This window comes from Zalophus californianus, chromosome 3 (assembly GCF_009762305.2).
Source record: "Zalophus californianus isolate mZalCal1 chromosome 3, mZalCal1.pri.v2, whole genome shotgun sequence".
Taxonomy (NCBI): Eukaryota; Metazoa; Chordata; class Mammalia; order Carnivora; family Otariidae; genus Zalophus; species Zalophus californianus.
In genome coordinates this window covers 18426465-18444589 of record NC_045597.1, presented here as the reverse complement: position 1 = coordinate 18444589, position 18125 = coordinate 18426465, and the positions used below count along the sequence as shown (strand labels likewise).

The 18125-nt window shown below is 38.9% G+C and overlaps 1 protein-coding gene across 6 annotated transcripts in view; it reads left to right on the top strand.

The window, feature by feature from the left end:
• The window catches only part of GPC5 (glypican 5), a 1342862-nt gene that overhangs the window by 257920 nt on the left and 1066817 nt on the right, over positions 1–18125 (top strand). For all 6 annotated transcript variants that reach the window (XR_003519145.1, XR_003519143.1, XR_003519144.1 and 3 more), the window contains exon 3: positions 2033–2727. Coding sequence is in view for 3 of the 6 variants with exons in the window: in XM_027589722.2 (XP_027445523.1) it covers positions 2033–2727 (695 nt within the window). In the remaining 3 variants the exon portion in view is untranslated. The remainder of the gene's footprint in view (positions 1–2032; positions 2728–18125) is intronic.

The following is an 18125-nucleotide window of genomic DNA, read 5'->3' as shown; positions in this document are numbered from 1 at the left end:
AAGTTAGAGTGTGTAGTACTCTGTGTTGCCATAGAATCGCAAAGGTTATAGGTTTTAAAGGTTACCTTTAAAAGCGGTTGCCTTTGGGTTACTGGGTGGCTCAGTTGGTTAAGTGTCTGCCTTCGGCTCAGGTCATGGTCCCAGGGTCCTAGGATCGAGTCCCACATTGGGCTCCCTGCTCTGCGGGGGAGCCTGCTTCTCCCTCAACCTCTGTCTCTCATGAATAAATAAAATCTTAAAAAAAATAAAAAATAAATAAAAGCTGTTGCCTTTGTTGATGGGGTAGATGCCCTTCTTTAGTTCAGGCTGGTGTCGCAGAATACTGCATGCCTTATATAAGCAAAAAAACATTTATTTCTCATAGTTCTAAAGGCTGGGACATCCAAGATCCTCGTGCTGGCAGAATCATTGTCTGGTGAGGGCCTCCTTCTGGGTTCCCGGATGGTCATCTCCCTGTGTCCTCACGTAGCAGAAGGGGCCAAGGAACTCTCCAGAGTTCCACTTTTATAGTGCCTCTATAAAAGAGACTTTTATAGTGCCTCTATAAAAGAGACTTTTATAGAGGCACTAATCCCATTCACGAGGGCTTCACCCTCATGACCTAGTCACCTCCCAAAAGCCTCACTCCCAAGTGCCATCATGTTGGAGATTAGATTTCAAGCCTATTAATTTTAGGGGGGAAACAAATATTCAGTCTGGAGCAAGCACCTTGATATATCACACTAAAGCTTGAAACTCAACATTGAATGGTCTCCGAACAGAATCAGAGTACACGATACTGTATTTTATCTGTCTGTGCTTTTCATAAAGGTGTTTGGTTTGGTTTGGTTTGTTGTTGCTGTTTATTTGTTTTTAGGACACTATGGCATATGCATGCACTACTAATAAAGTAGACACAGTTCCACTTTATTAGTAGCTCTCCCTGCACTTCTGCCTTTTATTATTTCATTTCATTCTACTGTCGTTCCATCTCCTTTTATAATATATTCAATGGTCTGATTACTGAATTACTGTGTGGTCTTTTACAACCTAATTAAAAATAACTATGAGATCGGGGTTATGGGAGATAATTTTATTGATGTATTTTATAATTAATTATGTATTGATAACAGTCCAGCATCATTATTTATTATAATTAGGCTAATTATAAAATGTAATTACTAGAATATCCAAGGTGTTCAACTGCTGCCTAAAGCTATCATTTTGAAATATAACTTTTGCCAGCCAATTACTACAGCCTTCCTTAATTTGTGGATAAATCATGCTCTGTTATTTCTACGGAGAAATTGATTTGGGAGCATCAGTTCCCTAAGTGAGAAAATAAAATGTCCACAGTAAAGTGTTTGGGTGATAAGGTGATAAGAACAACAGAACATGGTTCAGAAGATGGTCACACAATTACTGTCATCGACTAATACAACTCACAACTTTCCTAGTACTTAGCGGGGTTTGCCAGTCAAGGCATTGTTTAACCATGAAATATTTTACTTTCTTTTTAATTTGAACATGCTAGGGGGTCTGAGGATTATCAGCTTTCCCTGTGGGTGTATAGCTTCTCTTTGCAGTAACTAGTGTATAATCTACTAGCTTTCATTCTGGAAAAAAAAGACATTGAAAAACTGTAAAAATACAGTAGGTGTTGAATCAAGCATCTAATGCCAGTCTTTTATCAACAGTGAACTCACAGTTGGAAATTGTCTTCTCAGTGACACTTTTCTTCTGTCATTGGTGGTTTGTGGCTGACTGTGCAACAGAATAAGCAGCGAATTATGAAATCATAACTTTTTTATTTCTATACTTTCTAAAGATGTTTGACTCTAGGAAATACATCTTAGAAAACTAAATGCCCGCCCTCTCTTGACCAGCCATTATCCTTGGAAAGCTAAAGTGGGGTTAGTAGGCTGAGCATCCCCATTTGGATCCTTAGGTTGCACAGGATGCATTAAGCTCATTTACTGTCTGGAGCAGACAGATGCCCAGTTTTAACATGAATACTAAGCCTTTTCGTGTTTTACCTCTGCTTTTGTTACAGAAGCCCTTGAAACTCTCATCAGACAAGCAGAGAATTACACCAGCATTCTGTTCTGCAACACCTACAGGAACATGGCCCTAGAGGCTGCAGCCTCAGTTCAGGAGTTGTTCACTGATGTGGGGCTCTATTTATTTGGTGCGGATATTAATCCTGAAGAGTTCATAAACAGATTCTTTGACAGTCTTTTCCCTCTCGTTTACAATCACCTCATTAATCCTGGCATGACAGACAGTTCCCTGGAATACTCAGAATGCATCCGGACGGCCCGCCGGGATGTTAGTCCATTTGGTAATATTCCCAAAAGAGTAATGGGGCAGATGGGGCGATCACTGCTGCCTAGCCGCACATTTCTGCAGGCGCTGAATCTGGGCATCGAAGTCATCAATACCACAGACCATCTGCACGTCTCCAAAGAGTGCAGCAGAGCCCTCCTGAGGATGCAGTACTGCCCTCTCTGCCAGGGCCTGACTCTCAGTAAGCCTTGCATGGGGTACTGCCTCAACGTCGTGAGAGGCTGCCTGGCACACACGGTGGAGCTGAATCCGCACTGGCATGCCTACATCCGGTCCTTGGAGGAACTATCGGACGCCATGCACGGAACATACGACATTGAACATGTGCTCCTGAACTTCCACGTGCTTGTTAACGACGCTGTGATGCAGGCTCACCTCAATGGACAGAAGTTATCGGAACAGGTAGGCGGCCCCGCCACATCTCCTGACCGAGGGCTTAGAGCTCAGGCATTAGTTGTATACATGAAATCCCACTGATTATAAGCACATCATTATGTACTTGAAAATGATGGCAGCTTAACAAGTTAATACCTCAGGAAAGAGTAGGAGAATGCATGGGATGCCATGTTTGAGTCAAGATATATTTTCTATATCGTACAGTAGATGTTTCATTAGCTACTTTCCACTTTCTCCTCTAAGTAGAAGCCTTCTCATAGGGTTAGTTGAGTGAGGGAGAGAGGACTCAGTTTGAAAATCGGGACCAGCATGGATCTGAATCTGCCGTCTGTCAGGAATTCCCAGATGCCTTTGATTCTTTGAGGCTGTCTCCTCAATGATAAAAAGAGAATAGTAACACGTAACTTTTGGAGTATTCTTTTTTGGGAAGATAGACAATATGTATGCAAACTAACTAGTATGGTGTCTGTTACTCAAAAAATGGGTAGTTATTGTTAGCATTTTAGAGGTGTTCAGCATTAAAATAGAAAATGCCAATGATATATTCATTAAATGAAGACTTGACAGCTTAATGTTCAAAAGTGTTTCTTTAGAGACTCTTCAGAATCTGTCACATTGATGGTGTAATGATTTTTCAAAATGTGCTGTATGCAACATCATGGTGTTTTATTCCAAGAAAACTTTAGAAAGTGTTTGAAACAAAATCATCAAGTAAAAGGGCATAGGAGTGTTCTGTTTCTCCCACCTTCTGTAGAGTCATTTTCTTATATAGTCACAGGCTCCTGAGTGACAGTCTCATACCCCATATAGTGAAGTAGGACCTGTTGCTGATGTTTAGCCTAAATCATTTCTCCTGAAACAAAATTATATTCCTTGGTGCTGAGAGAAGCCATCTCCCTGCCCCCCAGTCCTAATTTACTGAATTAATAAATATCCTAATCATTAGCCTTATAGGTCATACTTTAATTTCTGGTAGATATTGGATCTGAAAATATTTATGTGCAGTCATCTCTTCACCTTTCTTCTCAACTTCCAGGGTCTTTGCAGGGCCTGTGTGAGCATATAAGGTGCCCTTATGCAGATTAGACATGGTGCCCTCTTTAGGTGCATGCCACACCCTTATATGGCTTGGTGGGTAGAGTGAGCTGTATTTCAACTCCTGCTTCCCAATTTATTCAGCTGGGTGTGCTTGGACAGAGAACAAGATTCCCAACAATATGCAATGGTCTGAATCTTTCTGCAATCTCATTTCTTTCTGGAGATCAGATTAGCACCAGAGCTTTTGGGAAGGATATAATAAACCAGCTCAAATGAGGTATAAAAGACGTTTAAGGTTTCAAGTATTTCTTAGTTATGAGAAATAAGATCCAGGAAACAAATATGATTATTATGATGTCAAGTATTTGTAGAAGGGAAGGCAGGCTCAAGAGCTCTGAAATTAAGTTCAGATTTGATTATTAATTTGGGACATGCTATGTGACCTCGAAGGGTCAGAGTTTTCTAATATACATAAGTAAATAAGTTTTAATGCCTTTTATTATGTATTTTTGACACCTGGAGGGCCTGTTTGTATCCTTAAAATCTATCACATAGAAAATTATGTTTTTCCTATTTCAAACACTAAACTGACACAGGTTCGTACTTAGATAAACATGTTTTCAAGTCCTGAGTTGGCTAGTCATTTGTCATATGGCCTGGGACAGCTACTAACACCTACTAACAAAGGATTCTGTTTGGGCTTGTGTGGAGAAGGTGGAAATGGTTCAGGTGGGGTACTGCTGGTAAGGCTCTGACATTGGTAGACACTGGTCCTGGAAATGTTTGCTTTTTTCTTTCCCTATTCCAAGGCCAGCCCTGAGCAAACCTCAGGGAAGCAGGTTACTTTAGTATCTTAAAGGATTAGAATCATCATTGTACTTGTGTTTTATAAATAAGTTTGATTTTTATTTTTTAAATGATTTTATTTATTTTAGAGAGAGAGAGAGAGAGAGAGAGAGAGAGAGAGAGAGAGCATGGGTGAGTGGAGGGAGGGGCAGAGGGAGAGGGAGAGGGAGAATCTCAAGCAGACTCCCTGCTGAGTGTGGAGCCCGACCTGGGATTTGATCTCACAATCCTGAGATCATGACTTGAGACCAAACCAAGAGTTGGATGCTTAACCAACTGAGTCACCCAGGTGCCACTATAAGTAAGATTTAAATAGGACTTCTGTCATATGAAACTCTGTGGTGGATTTATAAAGAACATTCTTTTCTTTTAGGCAAATCGTTTGATTTGATATAATCAATAGTCCTATGACTATCTTGAGAAATATTCATCATTACTAATAAGTTGTAGATTCTTTTCTAAATAGAACAACTGGGATTCTCTTTTAAACTTACGACAATAGAAGAAGGAGATACTGACTTTAAATTCCTTGAAAATTGACTCATTAATATTTATTTCTGCCAACTTCAAAGTGATTTATAAGCTATTTATCAAGCTTCAATAACCAGTTCACACATCAATGAATTTAACAAATTCAAAATAAATTACTGGAGAGCCAGAAAATAATGACTTTCTCACATTCCCAAAGCAATCTGTGAGATCTAGGACTTCCAAGTCTAGTCCTCAGTAAATACATATTTTCACTTTAAGAAATCCATAGAGGTATCTGCTGTATCACGTTTCCGTTGGATGAATTTCAACTGGAAAGAAAAATGTTCTGTTTCCTGAGAATATCGTTAAGTATCTTCTATTTAATAAGCCATTAGAGAAACAGAACCTAATTGACAATAGAGTATTTTCATTTTATAATTATTCTGGGGCTTAAGGCAATACTTAATTTAATAAAACATTAACAGCAAAGTGTAGATATTAAAAGCACTGGCTCTGCTGTCCGACTGGATTTCACATCTGCTCTACCACTTACTAGCTGTGAGTTGGTGCATTTGATTATTCATCTCTCTCTGCTTTAGTTTCCTCTTTGGTGAAACAGGGCAATAATACCTACATCATGGAGTTCTTGTTAGAATAAAATGAGCTTTCACTCGTAGATGAGTGTCTTGTACATGGTGAATGTTTGAATCCTACTAATTATCATCACGTTGTATCATTTATGGATACTTTGTTGGTTTCTCTGATGTTGTAAATGCTCCTAAAGCAAACACACCTTTCCTGCTGTGGTGTAGAGTTAAGAATTTTTTTTAATGGTCATTTAATGTAAACAAATAATTGTAAAGATTTTCCTTGAATGACAAAAAAACCTTGGAATTTTCAGAAAACATTATGCAACTCCATAATGTGTTTTAATATTAATGGCTATTAATAATTAGCAGATATAGGAAATCATTTAATGATTGAATGATTTGTTAGGGAATCTATTTATTTTGTAAATAAAGTTAATTTTTTTTGCTATTCATTATATTTAACATATTTTTAACATAATTTAATACTTTAACTTATTCAAAGAACCTAGGACCTGTGTTAATTTCAGTGTTTCAACATCTTCTAAATGCAACAGATATTACTAAGAAACTCAGCTGAACATTGATTCTGTACAATTTTAGAAACAAAATTTTTTTCAGCTTTATTTGCATATAATTGACAAAAAATTTTATTCAAATATCTGGTAGAATTCACCAGTGAAATTTGGTCCTGGGCTTTTCTTTGTTGAGAGGTGGGTTTTGTTGTTGTTGTTGTTGTTGTTGTTGTTTTACTGATTCAATCTCCTTACTCATTATTTGTCTGTTCAGATTTTCTATTTTTTTCATGATTTAGTTTTGGTAGGTTCTATGTTTCCAGGAATTTAACCATTTACTCTAGGTTATCCAGTGTGCTGGCATAAATTTGTTCTTAGCAGTCTCTGTGATTCTTTATATTTCTGTGATGTCAGTTGTAGTGTCTCTTTTTTCACTTATAATTTTATTGAGTTTTCTCTATTTTTTTCTCAGTCTAGCCACTTTTTTATCCTTTCAAAAACCAGCTCTTCATTTCATTGATATTTTCTATTGTTCATCTAGTTTCCATTTCATTTATTTCTGCTTTGATCTTTGCTATGTCTTTTCTTCTGGTAACTTTGGGCTTAGTTTGTTCTTTTTTCCCCCCTAGGTAAATGTAAAGTTAGGTTGTTTATTTGTGATTTTTTTCCCCTTCCTGTAGGTGTTCATCACTATAAACTTCCCAGCCAGCCCTGCTTTTGCTGGATCTCATAAATTTTGGTATGCTCTGTTTTCACAGCTGGGAGTTGGGGTTTCTCTCCGGATTGAACGGTACTTTGCTGAGGGTGGGATTTACGGCAAGTGTGTATCTCAGTCCTTCCTGCCCATTGCAGGTAGGGGTTTTCTCATCCACCCAGGGTGTTCAGCTAGTTTGTAGATTTCTTTCAGAGGAAATTTCTCTATGGGTAGTTGTATGTTTTGTCCATTTGGTGCATCTGTGGGTGGAGAGAAATGCAGGAGCCTCCTATGTTACTATCTTGGGAATTACTACCACAAAAAAAATTTTTTTAAGTCTGTAATGGGTTTAGAAACATAATTTCCAACAGTAAAAGTCCTAATTTGTATTTTTAAATAGATAATCAGTTTTTCATATCTCTTTCCTATGTACTATTAGCAGAGATTCAGCTGGTTGCATTCAAATTACTTTAGAATAGCTATTCACTTCAATTTTAATACCTATCAAAATTGAGTTTAAGGTGAATTGTACACACTAGTGCACTCTAATTAAACTCTGTTGTTGAGGAAACTATACCTCATCACTTCCTCTCTACATATTCACATTTATCTACATCTCAAAATGAAACCATAATAAATTAATCATGAGTTTTTAAGTATCTTGATGATATTCTTCTATATAAATTGAAAAGGAAAATTAAAGTAGTAGCTGGGATTACTTCTGGTAAGGCACTAATTTGGTTCTATTTTTTTAATGTGGTATACAGTTGCTTAAAAATCACTGTGTTATATGATTTTGTATAATAAGGATTGTAAGACGAATAAGGTTGAGGCAACACATTACTCTCTGAAGGGTGCATCTTTGAAATGGTTTCCAGTGGGAATGGTGGGAGGAATGTACACTCCAAGGAGACAGGGCAGAGTTAGGAGCCTCCGATTGCCTGGATCCAGCTCACATGTCCACTGGCAGTCACTTCCTCTCAAGGACAACCTCCAACAGTTCCACGAGAAACAAAAAGCCAAGAAGGCATTATGTGTGAAGCAAACTTTTTTTTTTAATGGAAACTCAGAATTTTATTTTTTTAAGATTTATGTATTTTACTTTTTTCTTTAAATTTTTTATTGTTATGTTAATCACCATGCATTACATCATTAGTTTTTGATGTAATGTTCCATGATTCATTGTTTGTGCATAACACTCAGTGCTCCACGCAGAACGTGCCCTCTTTAATACCCATCACCAGGCTACACATCCCCCCAGCCCCCTCCCCCTCTAGAACCCTCAGTTTGTTTTTCTGAGTCCATCGTCTCTCATGGTTCGTCTCCCCCTCCGATTTACTCCCTTTCATTCTTCCCCTCCTGCTATCTTCTTCTTCTTTTTTTTTCTTAACATATATTACATTATTTGTTTCAGAGGTACAGATCTGTGATTCAACAGTCTTGCACAATTCACAGCACTCACCATAGCACATACCCTCCCCAATGTCTATCACCCGGCCACCCCATCCCTCCCACCCCCCCACCACTCCAGCAACCCTCAGTTTGTTTCCTGAGATTAAGAATTCCTAATATCAGTGAGGTCATATGATACATGTCTTTCTCTGATTGAATTATTTCACTCAGCATAACACCCTCCAGTTCCATCCATGCCTTTTCAAATGGCAAGATCTCATTTCTTTTGATGGCTGCATAATATTCCATTGTGTATATATACCACTTCTTCTTTATCCGTTCATCTGTCAATGGACATCTTGGCTCTTTCCACAGTTTGGCTATTGTGGACACTGCTGCTATAAACATTGGGGTGCACGTACCCTTTCGGATCCCACCATTTGTATCTTTGTGGTAAATACCCAGTAGTGCAATTGCTGGATCGTATGGTAGCTCTATTTTCAACTTTTTGAGGAACCTCCATACTGTTTTCCAGAGTGGTTGCACCAGCTTGCATTTCCACCAACAGTGTAGGAGGGGAGTTCCCCTTTCTCCGCATCCCTGCCAACATCTGTTGTTTCCTGACGTGTTAATTTTAGCCATTCTGACTGGTGTGAGGTGGTATCTCATTGAGGTTTTGATTTGGATTTCCCTGATACCGAGTGATGTTGAGCACTTTTTCAGGTGTCTGTTGGCCATTTGGATGTCTTCTTTGGAAAAATGTCTCTTCATGTCTTCTGCCCATTTCTTGATTAGATTATTTGTTCTTTGGGTGTTGAGTTTGATAAGTTCTTTATAGATTTTGGATACTAGCCCTTTATCTGATATGTCATTTGCAAATATTTTCTCCCATTCTGTTGATTGTCTTTTGGTTTTGTTGACTGTTTCTTTTGCTGTGCAAAAGCTTTTTAACTTGATGAAATACCAATAGTTCATTTTTGCCCTTGCTTGCCTTGCCTTTGGCGATGTTTCTAGGAAGAAGTTGCTGCGGCTGAGGTCGAAGAGGTTGCTGCCTGTGTTCTCCTTTAGGATTTTGATGGACTCCTGTCTCACATTTAGGTCTTTCAACCATTTGGAGTCTATTTTTGTGTGTGGTGTAAGGAAATGGTCCAGTTTCATTCTTCTGCACGTGGCTGTCCAATTTTCCCAACACCATTTGTTGAAGAGACTGTCTTTTTTCCATTGGACATTCTTTCCTGCTTTGTCAAAGATGAGTTGACCATAGAGTTGAGGGTCCATTTCTGGGCTCTCTATTCTGTTCTATTGATCTATGTGTCTGTTTTTGTGCCAGTACCGTACTGTCTTGATGATGGCAGCTTTGTAATAGAGCTGGAAGTCAGGAATTGTGATGCCGCCAGCTTCGCTTTTCTTTTTCAACATTCCTCTGGCTACTCGGGGTCTCTTCTGGTTCCATACAAATTTTAGGATTATTCGTTCCATTTCTTTGAAAAAAGTGGATGGTATTTTGATGGGGATTGCATTGAATGTGTAGTTAGCTCTAGGTAGCATTGACATCTTCACAATGTTTGTTCTTCCAATCCATGAGCATGGAACATTTTTCCATTTCTTTGTGTCTTCCTCAGTTTCTTTCATGAGTATTTTATAGTTTTCTGAGTAGAGATCCTTTGCCTCTTTGGTTAGATTTATTCCTAGGTATCTTATGGTTTTGGGTGCAGTTGTAAATGGGATTGACTCCTTCATTTGTCTCTCTTCTGTCTTGTTGGTGTATAGGAATGCCACTGATTTCTGTGCATTGATTTTATATCTTGCCACTTTACTGAATTCGTATATGAGTTCTAGCAGTTTTGGGGTGGAGTCTTTCGGGTTTTCCATATAAAGTATCATATCATCTGCAAAGAGTGAGAGTTTGACTTCCTCTTTGCTGTTTTGGATGCCTTTGATTTCTTTTTGTTGTCTGATTGCTGTGGCCAGGACTTCTAATACTATGTTGAATAGCAGTGGTGATAGTGGACATCCCTGCTGTGTTCCTGACCTTAGAGGGGAAGCTCTCAGCTTTTCCCCATTGAGAATGATATTCGCTGTAGGTTTTTCTTAGATGGCTTATATGATATTGAGGTATGTACCGTCTATCCCTATACTCTGAAGAGTTTTGATCAAGAAAGGATGCTGTACTTTGTCAAATGCTTTCTCTGCATCTATTGAGAGGATCATATGATTCTTGTTCTTTCCTTTGTTAATGTATTGTATCACGTTGATTGATTTGTGGATGTTGAACCAACCTTGCAGCCCAGGGATAAATCCTACTTGGTCACGGTGAATAATCCTTTTAATGTACTGTTGGATCCTATTGGCTAGTATTTTGGTGAGAATTTTTGCATCCATGTTCATCAAGGATATTGGTCTATAATTCTCCTTTTTGATGGGGTCTTTTGCTGGTTTGTGGATCAAGGTAATGGTGGCCTCATAAAACGAGCTTGGAAGTTTGCCTTCCATTTCTATTTTTTGGAACAGTTTCAGGAGAATAGGTATCAATCCTTCTTTAAATGTTTGGTAGAATTCCCCTGGGAAGCCATCTGGCCCTGGGCTTTTGTTTGTTGGGAGATTTTTGATGACTGCTTCAATTTCCTTAGAGGTTTTAGGTCTGCTCAGGCTTTCTATTTCTTCCTGGTTCAATTTTGATAGTTGATACATCTCTAGGAATGCATCCATTTCTTCTAGATTGTCTAATTTGCTGGCATAGAGTTGCTCCTAATATGTTCTTATAATTGTGTTTCTTTGGTGTTGGTTGTGATCTCTCCTCTTTCATTCATGATTTTGTTGATTTGGGTCATTTCTCTTTTCTTTTTGATAAGTCTGGCCAGTGTTTTATCAATCTTGTTAATTCTTTCAGAGAACCAGCTCCTAGTTTCGTTGATCTGTTCTACTGTTCTTCTGGTTTCTATTTCATTGATTTCTGCTCTGATCTTTATTATTTCTCTTCTCCTGCTGGGTTTAGGCTTTATGTGCTGTTTTTTCTCTAGCTCCTTTAGGTGTAGGGTGTGTATTTGAGACCTTTCTTATTTCTTGAGAAAGGCTTGTATTGCTATATACTTTCCTCAGGACTGCCTTTGCTGCATCCCAAAGATTTTGAACAGTTGTGTTTTCATTTTCCTTTGTTTCCATGAATTTTTTTAATTCTTTTTTAATTTCCTGGTTGACCCATTCATTCTTTAGTAGGATGCTCTTTAGCCTCCATGTATTTGAGTTCTTTCTGGCTTTCCTCTTGTGATTGAGTTCTAGTTTCAAAGCATTGTGGTCTGAAAATATGCAGGGAATAATCCCAATCTTTTGGTACCAGTTGAGACCTGATTTGTGACCTAGGATGTGATCTATTCTGGAGAATGTTCCATGGGCACTAGAGAAGAATGTGTATTCTGTTCCTTTGGGATGGAATGTTCTGAATATATCTGTGAAGTCCATTTGGTCCAGTGTGTTATTTAAAGTCTTTATTTCCTTGTTGATCTTTTGCTTAGATGATCTGTCCATTTCAGTCAGGGGGTTGTTAAAGTCTCCCACTATTATTGTATTGTTGTCAATGTGTATCTTTGCTTTTGTTATTAATTGCCTTACATAATTGGCTGCTCCCATGTTAGGGGCATAGATATTTACAACTGTTAGATCTTCTTTTTGGATAGACCCTTTAAGTAGGGTATAGTTTCCTTCTTCATCTCTTATTACAGTCTTTGTTTTAAAATCTAATTTGTCTGATATAAGGTTTGCCACCCCAGCTTTCTTTTGGTGTCCATTAGCATGGTAAATTGTTTTTTTTTTTAAAGATTTTTTATTTATTTATTTATTTATTTGAGAGAGAGAGAATGAGAGATAGAGAGCATGAGAGGGAAGAGGGTCAGAGGGAGAAGCAGACTCCCTGCTGAGCAGGGAGCCCGATGTGGGACTCGATCCCAGGACTCCAGGATCATGACCTGAGCCGAAGGCAGTCGCTTAACCAACTGAGCCACCCAGGCGCCCAGCATGGTAAATTGTTTTCCACCCCCTCACTTTCAATGTGGGTATGTCTTTGGGTCTCAAATGAGTCTCTTGCAGACAGCATATTGATGGGTCTTATTTTTTAATCCAGTCTGATAGCCTGTGTCTTTTGATTGGTGCATTTAGCCCATTTACATTCAGGGTAACTATTGAAAGATATGAATTTAGTGCCATTTTATTGTAAGGTGACTGTTACTGTATATTGTCTGTGTTCCTTTCTGGTCTATGCTGCTTTTAGGCTCTCTCTTTGCTTAGAGGACCCCTTTCAATATTTCTTGTAGGGCTGGTTTCATGTTTGCAAATTCCTTTAGTTTTTGTTTGTCCTGGAAGCTTTTTACCTCTCCTTCTATTTTCAATGACAGCCTAGCTGTATATAGTATTTTTGGCTGCATATTTTTCTCGTTTAGTGCTCTGAAGACATCATGCCAGTCTTTTCTGGCCTGCCAGGTCTCTGTGGATAGGTCTGTTGCCAATCTGTTTCTACCATTATAGGTTACATATCTCTTCTCCCGAGCTGCTTTCAGGATTTTCTCTTTGTCTCTGAGACTCATAAGTTTTACTATTAGATGTCGGGGTGTTGACCTATTTTATTGATTTTGAGAGGGGTTCTCTGTGCCTCCTGGATTTTGATGCCTGTTTCCTTCCCCACATTAGGGAAGTTCTCTGCTATTATTTGCTCCAATATACCTTCTGCCCCTCTCTCTCTTTCTTCTTCTGGGATCCCAATTATTCTAATGTTGTTTCCTCTTATGGTATTGCTTATCTCACGAATTCTGCCCTTGTGAACCAGTAGTTGTTTATCTCTCTTTTTCTCAGCTTCTTTATTTTCCATCATTTGGTCTTCTATATCGCTGATTCTCTCTTCTGCCTCATTTATCCTAGCAGTTAGTGCCCCCATTTTTGATTGCACCTCATTAATAGCCTTTTTGATTTTGACTTGGTTAGATTTTAGTTCTTTTATTTCTCCAGGAAGGGTTTCTCTAATAATTTCCATGCTTTTTTCAAGCCCACCTAGTATCTTTAAAATCATGATTCTGAACTCTAGGTCCGACATCGTACTAACATCCATATTGATTGCACCTCATTAATAGCCTTTTTGATTTTGACTTGGTTAGATTTTAGTTCTTTTATTTCTCCAGGAAGGGTTTCTCTAATAATTTCCATGCTTTTTTCAAGCCCAGCTAGTATCTTTAAAATCATGATTCTGAACTCTAGGTCCGACATCGTACTAATGTCCATACTGTCAAACGGTACTACCTCTTGTTCTTTTTGTTGAGGTGATTTTTTTCATCTTGTCATTTTGTCCAGAGGAGAATAGATGAATGAGAGAACAAAATGCTAACAGGTTAACAACATCCCCAGAAAACATACTCTAAACAAATCAGAAAAGATCTGAAACCACGGAAAAGAAAGGGAAAGAAAGAAAAAAGAAAGAGAAAAAAAAAAAAGAAAAAGAAAAAGATAAAAACCAACAAAAACAGAACAAAACAAAAAAAAAAACAGAAGATCAAATATGATAAGGCTGGTGCATAGATCAGTGCCACACCCTAAATTTTGGGTGTATTTTGGTCTGTTAGAAGAAAGTGCCTCCTAAAATTTTAAAGAAAGACTTATATATGTACAAAATAAGGGTTGATACAATGAAGGAATGGAATATGACTGTAAAGATGAAAATTATAAAAACTTTTAAAAAAGGAATTGATAAGGTGCTTGAAAAAAGAAAGAAGAGGATTAAAAAAAAAAGAAAGAAAAAAAAAGGGGAGAGAATGTGATCAGGCAGGAGACTAGAACAAAGCCATACACTAGAGATTTAGGGTATATTTTGATCTGTTAGAAGAAACTATCTCAAAATTTTAAAGAGAGAACAACTTATATATATATATATATGCCAAAAATAAGGGTAACTACTGTGAAGGGATAGAATATGACTCTAAAAATGAAAAATAAAAATGTATTTTTAAAAAAGGGATTGATAAGATGTTGGTTGAAAAAGGGAAAAAAAAATTCAAAAAAAAAGTTAAAAAATTAACTTTGAAAGACTAATGAATCATGGTAAAAAAGCTATGAATTCTATGTGCAGTATTCCCCTAGCGCTGGAGTTCTCCCGTTCTCCTTGATCGCTAAACTTGGTCTTGGCTTGCTGGCTGTTCCTGCTGATTTCTGGGGGAGGGGCCTGTTGCCGTGGTTCCCAAATGTCTTTGCCGGAGGCGGAATTGCCCCGCCCTTGTCGGTCCAGGCTAAGTAATCTGTTTGGGTTTGCGCTCGGGAGCTTTTGTTCCCTGCAACCTCTTGGTACAGCTTTGGGGGACGAGAGTGAAAATGGCAGCCTCCCAGTCTCCGCCCCAGAGGAGCCGAGAGCTTGGGGCCCCACTCCTCAGTGCGCCCCCAGAGAAAAGCAGTCGGTCACTCCCGTGTCCCCGGTCTCCGGCCGCACTCCGCGCTCACCCGGCCTGTGATCGAGCGTTTCTATGTCTGGCACCCGACCCCGTGTGGCGTCTCCAAACCCAGCAGATCCCTGTGGTGCGCTCCCGCGCTGCTCCCCCTGGGGGGGGGGGGAGGGAGGAGAGTCTCCCCAGCTCTGCCCCTTGTTGGGTCCCTGCTGGAGGAGCAGTGGCCCGACCGTCACCGATCACAGTTTATGGCCACCCCGAGCTGAGAGCCCACTCCTCGGCTCCGTCTCTGCAGCCGGCTTCCCCGCTCTGATACCTGGGAGCTCTGCCGCACTCAGGCACCCCGGGTCTTTCTGTGACCCCGATTGTCCTGAGACCACACTGTCCCGCGAGGGTTCCACTCCCCGCTTAGCCACTGGAGCGACGTCCCTCAGCGGAGCCAACTTCTAAAAGTTCCGATTTTGTGCTCCGCGGCTCTAGCACTTGCCAGAAGCGGTCGACGGAGGCCCCCTCCCCCGCCGTCTATCCTCCCGAATATCGCCTCGGATTCACTTCTCCACACGTCCTACCTTCCAGAAAGTGGTCGCTTTTCTGTTCAGAGAGTGGTTGCTATTCTTTTCTCCATCTCCTGTTGAGCTCGTAGGTGTTCAGAATGGTTTGATCTCTATTCAGCTGAATTCCTGAGACCAGACGAAATCCAGGTCTCCTACTTCTCTGCCATCTTGCTCCACCTCCTAAACTTTTTTCTTTTTTAACAAGCTTTTATTCACGTACATTTTTGTATTTGGCTGCCACAGAATAAAAGACTATGACCAAAGATTATAAATCAATGACCTACGGACCAATTTTTTGGGTAGCTGGGCAAGACTTCATTGAAAATGTATTTATAATATATTTAAACATACCATTTTAACATTTGCCTAATTTTTATTTAATTTCTGTGGAGGACTAATGTTTAACTTAGGATTAGTAGATGCTTCCACTGGACTTGCTCTTCTGAGAAGTAAAGCTGGAGCTCCCCATGAAACAAGGGAGAGTCCTAAGAATTCAGCTTCTCACAATCGAAGGGGAAAGATAGATGTTTCTAGGGTAAAAGACATCTCAGAAAGAATCCAATCTAAGTGGGCCAACCGAAAGTAGAAAAATCTATAAGCTCATAAGAAAAAGAAGATTCATTAGACCATGAGAGGCCAGTCCAAGTCATCATCTTATACAGAAGTCATTCAAAATGTTTTTACCTGCTTAATTCTGCACACGAGGTAGTGAGAGGGAGCTTGCCATTGCGGAATGGCAGCTGGAGTTTGTAGCCATAATTAGTGGGTTCTCCTTCCAGTGCTGGGACCATTGAGTTCTTTCCAGCTGTGGAATGAAGCAAAAAATATTCTGACTAGACGTAATTCAAAGGTTCTGTTGTCCAGTGATTTTCTACTCAGATAAATCCAGTATGTCGAGATATTTCTATAACATGGTTATATAGCTGTTAAGAATTTTCTTCACATGCTTGATTAGATCTGAATCCTTCATCTTTTGGAGATTTTCCGCCGGCGCTTGTGGATCATGGGGGAAAGGGAGGTCCAATTTGGCCCTTTGAGAATGTCTCTAGAGCTTGAAATGATTTTCAGTAGTGAGGGCCAGTCACAACCCACGTACCTCATATGAGGTAAGCCTATTTTTTTTAAGGAACACAGTAGATAAGAAGCTTGCATAATTTAATTATAGGTATTTCCTAAGACTTTGAAAATGTGGCATGATTAATTTGGGATTTTATCTTTTTGGGAAAGATTATAGTATGAATTACTTGAGAATAAGTACTGATAACCATGATTGTTTATTTGTACTTAATTTCCTAAGGGAGGAATAATTATTAAATGTCTTGTGAAGATCTCAAGATCTATAAAGGAAAATCTGGACAAAGATCTCCTGGAACAATGGCCTATCATGTTTTTAGATAGTTCTAGTTGTTCGACAATTCATCCTTACGGTGAATGAATAGTTGCATCCTCAAATGCCGTGCATGGTACTCCGGATTGTAATGCTCTGAAGATAGGGACTAAGTCTTGGCCATCTCAAACTTCAGACATTTGAGGGCTATTATTTTGCTTGCTTTCCTGACATCTTTTCAGACTATTCACTCCTGTTTTATTCAATTCTTCTTTATAGGCTTTTTTGTTAGGATCACTATTTTAACTACACAGCTCTGTCTGGCTTTTTTGGAGAACTTGCTGACTCAGAAGGGAGTTGGCCAGACTGGAGGAAGCCTGGGGGTTGACAACTGGTGGATACTGGGCATGGATCTTTTTATTCCCTCTTTATCACAGCCAAGTGCTCCTCCTTCCTCAGGGATCTGCCATCTGGAGGATTCCTGCTTGTGGTCTCAGGCCTTGCCAAATGCAGTTTTTTGAAAATAAGCAATGGAAGGACAGTTTTCAGAACCTTTAATTTCTTCCTCATTCAATTTTTGTGTGACATATGCATTTGCTTTGTTAAGTTATTGATGTTTCTCTGAGCAAACAGAGCTCTTATCTCAGTAACATGAGCCTTTGTTTCCTGGGACTATGAGGGTTTTAATAATACCCAGTGATTCTTTTGAATTTTTCTGAAGTATTTTTGATTGAATTTTGTAAGTGTGTAGCTGTTCAGATGCATCACTGATGTTTTGGCTTGTTTGGAGTGATTCTCCTCTACCTTAAAAGGAATAAATTCTCTTTAAATTAGATGCTGCATGCCTAAAACTTTGTTTCCTTTTCTTGATTAAGCTCAAGAAGGATATGATATTTCTGTTGCAATTTTTGTCTCTCCCTTTCTACTTGGGTGTTTTCTGAATGCAGCAAAGCTTTCTTGGTTGGAGATTTTTCAAATGACTTTAAATGATTTTTGCATTGAGAATTCTAGCTTCTGCAGTTACTTTGTGTACATTTACTTTCTCATCTTTGAAAGTTTGTAAACTGGTACTTAACTCAGTCATATAAATCAGCAATCCTTTGGCTTCACCAATTAAGAAATCTCCATTTTCCAATGCCTTCCTTATATCCAATTTCATGTTTGCATAAACTGTGCTGTCTTCCCCCAAAAAACAGCCATCTGACTATTCATCTGTAGCAAATGTTCACCTAGAGGCTTGATCTGACTCTGTTTTTAAATAAGAACTTTTAATAAGATTCACTCCGTGGGCAGAGAGTTTCATGAGATTATTTTTTCTCTTTAGTAAAATTGTCCACTCTATACTTCCATTTTTGAGATTCTTATGAAAGCAAATTTATACTTCTCTGAAGATTAGAATTTACCTCCAAAGTCCTCATTAGTGCTGTCTGAAGCTTTTCTCCATTGTTTGGCTGGATTTTGAAGGCTGTTTTAGTTGCAGCTTTGTCGGATTTGCTTTGATGCTTCTTCTAAGAAGTTAACTTTTAGTTTATAATGTCAATCATCATCTGAACTTGTAAACATT